This window comes from Fundulus heteroclitus, chromosome 14 (assembly GCF_011125445.2).
Source record: "Fundulus heteroclitus isolate FHET01 chromosome 14, MU-UCD_Fhet_4.1, whole genome shotgun sequence".
In the NCBI taxonomy this organism is placed as follows: Eukaryota; Metazoa; Chordata; class Actinopteri; order Cyprinodontiformes; family Fundulidae; genus Fundulus; species Fundulus heteroclitus.
Window position 1 is genome coordinate 4617484 of NC_046374.1, and position 9762 is coordinate 4627245.

General features: G+C 41.3%; 1 protein-coding gene across 2 annotated transcripts in view; it reads left to right on the plus strand.

Annotated features, from left to right (window-relative positions):
• Nucleotides 1-9322, plus strand: part of eml3 (EMAP like 3) — a 79003-nt gene extending 69681 nt beyond the window's left edge. For both annotated transcript variants that reach the window (XM_012850592.3, XM_021309543.2), the window contains 6 exons: nt 912-1000; nt 3212-3309; nt 4831-4918; nt 5186-5284; nt 5371-5501; nt 8527-9322. In XM_012850592.3, the coding sequence (XP_012706046.2) occupies nt 912-1000; nt 3212-3309; nt 4831-4918; nt 5186-5284; nt 5371-5501; nt 8527-8733 (712 nt within the window). In that variant the 3' untranslated portion in view covers nt 8734-9322. The remainder of the gene's footprint in view (nt 1-911; nt 1001-3211; nt 3310-4830; nt 4919-5185; nt 5285-5370; nt 5502-8526) is intronic.
• The last annotated feature ends 440 nt before the right edge of the window (nt 9323-9762 follow it).

Here is a 9762-nt window from a genome sequence, read left to right on the forward strand (position 1 = left end):
TGCGCACTGCGATTTCAGATGTTCATTATTTAAACAAACGCTGGTGGGCCGGCACCGGATTTAGCCTACCAAGCTGGTCAGTTTTCTGCCAGATTTAGATACATAAACACAAATGATTCTAACAGAATTTTATTGGTAAGTGAATCTGTCTTTTTTTACAATATTGCTCTATAAAGAACGATCAAGTTCCACGTGAACATAGAGCTCCACAGCGACATCTGGTGGGGCCAGGCCCCACTGGCCCCACATGCAGAGACGCCACAGATCAGGAGATGTAAAAAAAAAAAAAGAAATTTAGAGAACATTTGCGAAAACAGGGTTCATCACTTTTAATTGTTGGAATGATCATAAATGCACTTTGGAAGTTGGGGTGATCACAAGAGACGACCCAGTGTCCCTGAAGAGGTTGTGCCTGGAGGAATGTTCAAAGGTCTCTCTCTATATGCTGAAACTCTGTGAAATGTTCCTGGAGGGATTTTCCATACTGGATAAATTTACTCAAATTAAAGGTTCCATGGGCGCGCTGGTGGCCTTAGTCCTTGATGCGGTCGATCCCGGGTTCGACTCCGACCCACGATCCTTTGCTGCATGTCTCTCCCCCTCTTCAACCCCCCTTCCTGTCAGCCTACTGTGTTAAAAAGCGAGCCACTAGAGCCGTGGAAAATCTCCAACAAAAAACAAAAAATTAAAGGTTCCATATTTTTCCCAGTGTGAAAACATCCTGCTGCAATGATGATGTATTTATCTTTATCAAGCTGCTAATAAATGCAGAGAGCATTGCAGGACAATATAACGAGAAACACGCAGGAGGAGTTTCACCTTAAATAAGTCACCATTACAAAGCAGCAACAACCAAGGTATGCTGACCTGTCAACACTCTGATTTTCTGCTTCACCCTCTAACTCTGACAGGTGGGTAGTCCTTGACTTGGAAACCAAGGAGGTGATTTCTGAATCCATAGATGGGAATGAACAGCTATCAGTCATGAGATATTCACCAGGTAAGTCATCAGTCACCTTGTAGAAATCACACATGGTTTTACGTGTGTTTCATATCTTATTCTGAATTACAGAACCCATACTTACTCAGTAGACACAGAGCATTTTTGGTCTCTGATGGTGTATTTTCTCACTTTAGTAATGTTTATTATTTGTAGATTCTTGTTCCTGTCATTAGTTGGTTTTCTGTTCTTTATGAATTTAGTACTTGCTCAACTTTCTCTTAGATCTTTGCTTTCCTGCCTGCCTTTAGTTTAGCTAGTGGGTTATTTAGTCATATTGTGTTTATCCATTGTTAGGTCCTGTTTTCCTCCCGTCCCTGCCACCTCATTGTACTCCCTCCCCTTCAGCTCCTTCTCTCTCATTTCTCTCCCCTGTGCTAATTATTCTCCCCTGCCGCACCCTGTGTTCTCTCCCCTACTTAACCTGCCAGTCTCCTCTCTCTATTCGTTGAATTGTCTGGTATTTTACACATCTATCTTGTCTACTCCTTGCTCTTTGTCTGGTCCTTGTTTTCACTTGCATAAACTGTACATTTGTTGTGTTTGGATTTAAAGTATTAAACCACTACGCACTCATGCAGCTGTTGTTTGTGTATCGGTCCTGCTTCAAACACCCCAAACCTGACAAACTCTTTTTCCAATTGAAAAGGATGCAAAGATGTCACCATTTCTTCCCTGGTCCATTTTAGATTTCAACACAGATCTTTCTTCATATGGGCTGAGTGTCGTTCTGTAAAACAAGACCAAGATTATCACTGCTATGATTTGGCTCATTGGAATAGTTAGTACAGAGTTTTCCAGTATCAGCCAAGTTAATTCAATTCAATTCAATTTTATTTATATAGCACCAATTCATGAAACATGTCATCTAAAGGCACTTTACAAAATCAAATTCAATTATATTATACAGATTGGGTCAGATTATACAGATTGGTCAAAAATGTCCTATATAAGGAAACCAGTTGATTGCATCAAAGTCCCGACAAGCAGCATTTACTCCTGGAGAACCGTAGAGCTACAGGGAGAGTTGTCTGCATTGTACATGGCTTTGCTGCAATCCCTCATACTGAGCAAGCATGAAGCGACAGTGGGAAGAAAAACTCCCCATTAACGGGAAGGAACAACCTCCAGCAGAACTGGGCTCAGTATGAACGGTCATCTGCCTCGACCGACTGGGAGTTACAGAAGACAGAGCATCTGCAATCTCCCAACAGTACCATAAATTTGAACTGAACAATTTCAGTAGTCCTGAGGATGGAAAGGTTGATGGAAAATATTGTGAATTGTTACATTTTCCTGTTTGAGTTCAGTTCAAGGATCTGTGTGTATTATTCAGTTTCTAGTCAAATAATAAATAACATGGAAGGTCATGAAATGAGGAATAATAGTGAATAATAGTTGATAACAGCATAGAGGAAATATTCCAAAGGTTGAGAAAGGGAAGTTGTGTTTAATTAAGCTTTAATTTGATCTGATAATCAAATGAGTTTAAAAATGATGGAGGGCTTGGCTAAAGAAGATTTATGGCCCAAAATGTCACTAAAAAGAAAGATGGCGACAACCGCTAACTCTGTCTCACTGCCTTTCTCTCCATCTTGATTACTCATCTGTTATTCTCAGGCTCACCTTCTTTCTCTGGACTTTCTGTTATCTCTCTCTCTCTCTCTCTCTCTCTCTCTCTCTCTCTCTCTCTCTCTCTCTCTCTCTGTTACTCCATGCCGCTTTTCTCTTCCCGGCCAGGCACACCCACAGATAGACCCCAAGTGGCGCTCAAGAACTTGCATTTTGCCCTGGATGGGAAAAGGGCCCCTTCTTCTGGAGCCAATATTTTTCTTCTTTCATCTACATTTGAAAATGAAAATTACTCGCTCTGCTATTACTTTCCCTCAAAACTGTTTTGATATTTGACAGGCACTTGTTTGAGTTCTTGTGGGAATTCTGCACCTGCCTGATCCTAAGCGTGCACAAGCCCCCACCTAGAGCCTTCCCTCCTCCTCCTCAGCTATGCCCTCATGCAGTGCTGAGTGCCATGCCAGACCGCTTCCACCGCAACATCTGACCCAGCCCCTTTACCTTCTCTATTAACTAGTCACTCAACTGTGAAATTTTACTCATTTTGTTACAGCTAAATGCATTTTAGTTCTATTGATTTTAGTTCTAAAAATAGTAGAAATCCCCTTTAACTGTATAAATTGCTTCTTCTTTCTGCAGACGGACGCTTTTTAGCTGTTGGCTCTCATGACAACTTCATCTACATCTACAGTGTGACAGAGAGTGGCCGCCGCTACAGTCGCTTCGGAAGGTGCAATGTAAGTTACATGCAGGTGCATTTTAATTAGTAGCAAGAAGTAAGAATTTCGTCATAAAATAGATTTTGCTTATTTAAAAAGTAAATTAAAAAGTAAAATTCCTATAATGTTGATTTATTACAAAGTGATAAAATCCAAGCATTTAATTCAGATAAGTTGGATGTTTCCAGGTAATAGCTAATGAAACACAAACATCCGTTTCTCAGAAAATTTTGATTTTACAGCAGACCAATTGAAAAATAATGTTTTTGCAATACTGAAATGAGGGCTTACCGAAAAGTATGGCCATGCACTATACAGTATATGCACTAAATACTTTGGGTTAGGGTCCCTTTAAATGAATTACTACATTAAGGCATGGCGGCTGCTGAGGTGTTGAGGGAACCCAGGCTGATTTAAAAGCGGCCTTGTCTGTGGTGTTGGTTCTGGTGTCTTTCATCTTCTGCTTGACAACAGCCTGTAGATTCTCTGCTGTCTTTAGATCCGGCTAGTTTGCTGGTGATATGGTAGTCATTAAAGCTGGTATTAGTACTTTTAACAGTGTGAGCTGGTACTAAGTCCAGCTGGAAAATAAAACCTCCATAAAGCTTGTCAGCAGAAAGAAGGTGGTCTAAAAAGGAACTGGTAGAAGGCTGCGTTGACTTTGACTTGATAAAACCATCTGGACCAACACCAGCAGACAACGTGACACCTCAAACTATCATCATCTGTGGCAATTTTACACTGGATCCCAAAGAAAGCCTGGATTCTGTGCCTTCCCACACTTCCTCCAGACAGTGGGACCTTCATAACCAAAAGAAAAGGAAACTTTTCTTTCATCTGTGAAGAAGACGTGGAACACTGAACAACAGCCGTGTCCTTTTTGTTTTTTTCTAACACAAGGACTGTGACCATTTGTGTCCCAAATCCATCTTTGTGTGGCAGCTCTTGACGCTCTGACTCAAACTGATGTCCATACCTTGTGAATCTCTTCCAGACTCTTGAAGAAGCTTTGCTTCACGATCCTTTCAAGAGTGCATCTCTTGAAAGGATCTTCCTTCTTCTGCCACACTTTTTCATACCACTCAACTTTCCATTAATAGGCTTTGGTACAGGACACTGAACAGAGAACATTTTTAGTAATATCACTCTGTAGCTACCAGTCCTTGTGGAGTGTGTCAGGAAGTGTCTGCTGGACAACTGTCATACAGGCAGTCTTCCCCACGATTGTCTGGTCCATGACATGCCTATAACACAATTTTGTACAAGAGGTGATTTGTAAAGGGTCTGATTTAATATTCAAAACTTCTAGGAGCCTACATTTTGTGTTGTCATTAGCTGTATAATGGAGAATTAAAATCACTCTGTGTGTAATGGATTGAATTACTGAATGTAATGGGTAAGAGAGCCCATTGTCTTGAAATACACTTATACTCCAGTCTTATGTGCATGTTTATCATTGCATTTATAAAGATTTGTGAAGAGAAAGAAAATGAAGATTCAAATAGTCTTACCATCATATCTGCCTTTCTTTTTTACTAGGGCCACTCCAGCTTCATAACTCACCTTGACTGGTCCAAAGATGGCGGCTACATTGTGTCAAACTCGGGCGACTATGAGATCCTCTACTGTAAGTAAAAACCAAGGCAGGTGCTGTTACAGAAGTCATTAATTGAAAAAAACTCTTTCCATCAACATACCAAGAAATGTCTTTAATAGTCTTTATTGATCAGCTAATGCAATCAGGACAGCTGTAGGTCATAGAGTGGCGTGGTCATGAACCATTTGCAAGGTGGGCAGTTTGTTCTCTAGCCCAGCCCCTCCAAGTTGTCTTATGCATATCAGAAGCACATCGTTTTATAGACTAACTATTCTTAATGTGAATGTGTTGTGATAGGGGACATTGCAGGAGGATGTAAGCTGTTAAGGAACCGCTTTGAGAGCAAAGACAGAGAATGGGCCTCTTTCACCTGTGTGCTGGGTTTCCATGTCATAGGTGAGAAGCATTAAACATGTTGTGCAGGTAAAGCGTTGTGTTGGAACATGAAGCCAGGCTGATGGCAGGGTTTCTGGGGTTTACAGGCGTGTGGTTGGAGGGCTCAGACGGCACAGACATCAACGCCCTGTGCCGCTCCCACAATGAGAAGATCGTGGCTGTGGCTGATGACTTCTGTAAGGTCCACCTCTTCCAGTACCCCTGCCCTAAACCTAAGGTACTGCTTACACGCATCCGTCTTCATTTCACAGGCCTTCTGCATTTGAAGACTTCAGGTCTAATGAGTCAGTCACGTTTGGTTTTTGATTTAAAGGAATTCACAAAGGTGTTGATCATCATTATCATCATCATCATCACCCAGAACAAGAGTTTGATTGACTATTACCAAGATCTTTCAACAGCCTAATAACAGAGGCAACATAAGAATATCAAAAAATATTATATTATATTATAGATTTGGGCCTTGTAGCACAGGGCGACCCAAAATGAGGATGAAGGTTTAAAGCTCAGTGGTCAGTCAAGAATGAACCTGCCGATTCAGGTGGCGGATAGAAAAAATATATAATAAAAAGATGTAAATCTATTTTGTTTATCTGGACTATAAATGTTGAAATAAAATAAAGATTCTGTCCATTTTATTCAAACTTGAGGGCTCAGAATTTAGTTGTAAACAGCCCAAATTTGGTTTGGAAATAATAGAGCGGGTCAGAACTTTCATTCAGGTGAGACGTGTTGATGGTCAGATGGACAGACCATTTCTGACCGTTGGTGCTACTATAGATGTAGTCTTTACATCCCATTTTTGGACTGCTTTTGGCACGCACACAAAAAATCAAATACATGTGTTTTATTGTACTTTGTTTCCTTTATTTACAAAGATCTCTATTTGCCTACCTTATCTCTGTGTTCTGTAAAGTAGTTATTTAAGTTAATATTAGTTTAAAAGTGTAAACTAAACCAGAAAGTGCAGCAATGGCAGAATAAACAAAGATTTAGCAAATATAGCAGAACTAAGACAAAGCTCATTCTCAATACGAAGCATCACACAGGAGGAAGTCAAATGACAAGAACAACCAAACAATGTAAAAACTGGAACCTGGGAATGTAATACACTACGACCAGTTCTCCCAGAGAACCAGATGAAAGGTGGAACCCCAGAGGGACATGATGATGGTGTTAGCCCTGGCTGACTACTCCTAGCAGTACAGACAGTAGATCTTCCTATAAATGCATGTTTCATCCTGATTGCATACATCCTGATCTGCTTCTCCTGTCTGCAGAAGCAGACAGGAGGTCGGGTCATCGGATGGGTCCTAGCATTCATGAAGTATTTGGACCCTTCAGTATTATTGCCAGCCACTGCCAACTCCCCACACATTGTTATATGAGCGCCTTCCTTCCGCTCCATATTCAACTAGAAGATTATTTCTGCTTCTCTCTTCTTGATGTTTCCTGGTTCCCTCCTGGTCTGGGGTGTGCTGCCACTGTTTTTATGCCTCCAGCTGTGTTGGCCTTGGGTCAGAATATCCTTTTATCCTGAGGGGATGTGAGTCTTCTCCCTGCATAGCCTAAACGTTGGTGGTCTTCATGCCCAAACTGCTCAGATGCACAGGGGCTGGGAATGTGTGGCAGATCTCAGGTCAACTTCCTCTCAGCGAGGTCCCACCTTATTCGGGCTCCTGGGATTCAAGCTTAACTCCTCCTGACTTCCTATGCTAATCCTAGCTTCTTACTTCTAACTTTATACACTCTGAGTTGGCTTCTCCTCCTTTTTTGAAGTTTGTGCTGTCCTTTCCTCACCTGCCTGCAAACTGTCTTCCAGTGAGTCGCTGAAAGCAACCCCTCATTTAATGTTAGTTGACAGTTACCAGATCAGATGTACAGTCTCACTCCTGCAACACTGCAGCCCCTTTCTCTGTGTGCTGTTGATTTTGTTGCTTTACTGCTTTCACTGCTGGAGGTGGAACTTCACACACTAACATGCTACATCAGCCTAGCAGGCCATGTGGTTGCAGGCATTCCTAAAACGTCTTCACAGACCAGAATTTAAACAGATTCACTAACAGAGCCTGAAAAATATTACGTTTATAACTAGTCTGGCTGCCAACTTCTCCATCAGGAATACCAACGAGTGGATATTTCCTACTTGGCTCTCCGAAGTGTTGACTTCTGAGGATAAATAGAATGCAGTCAGAACCTGATGTGACGTAGAACCAGAAGGCAAACCTGACCAAAAGAGAAAAGGATAAAGTTTGAAAGAATAAAACCGAATGTGGGGTTTCTGAAGGGGATAACATTTTAAAATAGTTGGAATAATGGAATAAGACTCATAAAGAACACTAGAATTGAAAATGTAAAAAATATTCAAGAAAATCTTCAAACAAACAAGAAATAAAAACCACATATCGAAGGTAAAGTACACTATTGCAGTACAAAAGTAATCAGAACTGTTCAGTTTCTTCCCCATTTGTCACATTATAACACGGGTATTTTATTTAGAGACTGTATGTGATGGACCATTTTACCACTTACTATTGACCAACACAAGGGAGTGCTTTACTGTGTCGTGATAGGAAGAGGATGCATGATTATATACAACTACAAATCTGAACAGTGGGCTGTGTTCAGAGAACAAACAGCATCATCAAGACCATGGAACCCAGCAGACGGGTCAGAGAGAAAGTTCTGGTCCAGTTTAAAGCAGGATTTTGGTTCTACAGCAGTCTTCTAGGCTCTGAATATCTCCTAGAGCTCTGGTCAATCCATCATGTGAACATGGAGAGAGGACGGAGCGCCCGCAGATCTACCAGGACAAGGATGTCCACCTGAACTACCAACTGGATTCAAGTTGTCTGTAATGACATGAATTCATTCATGTCTGCCTGTGCAAAACACTTTCATCAACAGTTTTTTGATGCATCACTGGCTTTTGAAATGCATTAGCATTTTCTTATTGTGTTTGGGCAGGATCCTTACAAACCTGCAAGGATTGTAAAATCTCATCTGACAAACATTAAAAATGTACAAATTTATGATTTCATGTTGTTGGTTGGGTACAAAGAAAATAAACTTAAAATCAGGAATGTGCAGTAGTACATGAATACATTCTGATTCTGCATCCTCACGTTGTGAGAAAGGGTTTAAAATTGGATATCCTATGCTGAAGAAAGCCTGGTTTAGGATAGGCTTTCCTTTGTAAAAATGGAAAATGACCTCTCTTCACTCTTATATCTCCTCCCCAGGCACCAAGTCACAAGTATGAGGGCCATGGGAGCCACGTAACCAACGTCTGCTTCACTCACAATGATTCCCACTTGCTCTCCATTGGCGGGAAGGATACCTGCATCCTGCAGTGGAAGGTGACCGGTGGTGGGGCGGGAGAAAGCAGGGAGGTGCCGGCCTCCGTCTCGTCCACCTCCACAAGCTCTCCAGAGCCTCCTGCCACCTAGGCCGGGCTGCTGATATCACCGCTGAAGGGAGAGGAAGACGTTGGCTCGCAGCCACTGAGGCATAAACCAGCAATCAGCTTCACTTAGCCTCCGAGACGCCACTGCTGTCAGTCTCATGAACACAGAGGAATTCTCCTCAGGGGAAATGCCAATATTAACACCCCACTATAACTGTGTAAATCCATCTGAAACTGACACGTGGGACAGATCCGTTTGCATTCTGTTGTGTATGTGGCGAGAAAAATGAGCACGTGCGTAGAGTGGTGCATAATGTGACTGTTATTACCTTATAGTTTCTGTGAACATGCCTGTTGTAGTTGTCTTGAGTTTACTTGTTGCATTATAACACGCAGTATGCCATGGTGTCTATGAAAATGTCCTATATTTTTGTACTTTAACCAGTGCTGACCAGTGTGGGCTGGTTCTGTGCATGTATGAAACAAGATGGAGAGCAATGAGCCGTGCTTACCTTACTAAATCATCCTTTTCCATCACCTTAGATCAGTATACTTGAAAATTATTACTTTTAGGATTTGTTCTGTGATTTTTGTATTGATCCTTAATACAAACAAAGAAGTGAAAACTGGAAGTTGTGTTGTTTATGAGTTGTCATTAGGGGGCAGTGCTGACCCGGTAAAGATGAGCTGTACCCCCATGGTTTGCTGGAACAGAAGATCTCAGTAGGAACTGAACGTTGGTTTAGGAAACATTCATATAAACAACCGTATAAATGCAATGAGAAATATAGACAATACATTTGTTACTATGCTTTGATTTTTAAAATGAGACTTATGAGCTGACTGAAATTTTTGGAGTTGCATTCAGTGGTGGTCTTTCAAAATTTACTTCACGTTGTATGAAGAGACAGCAGATTATGAATGCGGTGTCAAACAGGATATTTCACTCGTCAAATAGTGTGTGATTTATATTATTTATCAAATAATCTGGCCGAAATTTAGAGAGTAAACTCTGGAGATGGCATAGTCTTCATTAGTACTGAAACTAGAATGTTAGAGCTAATAGTTATAA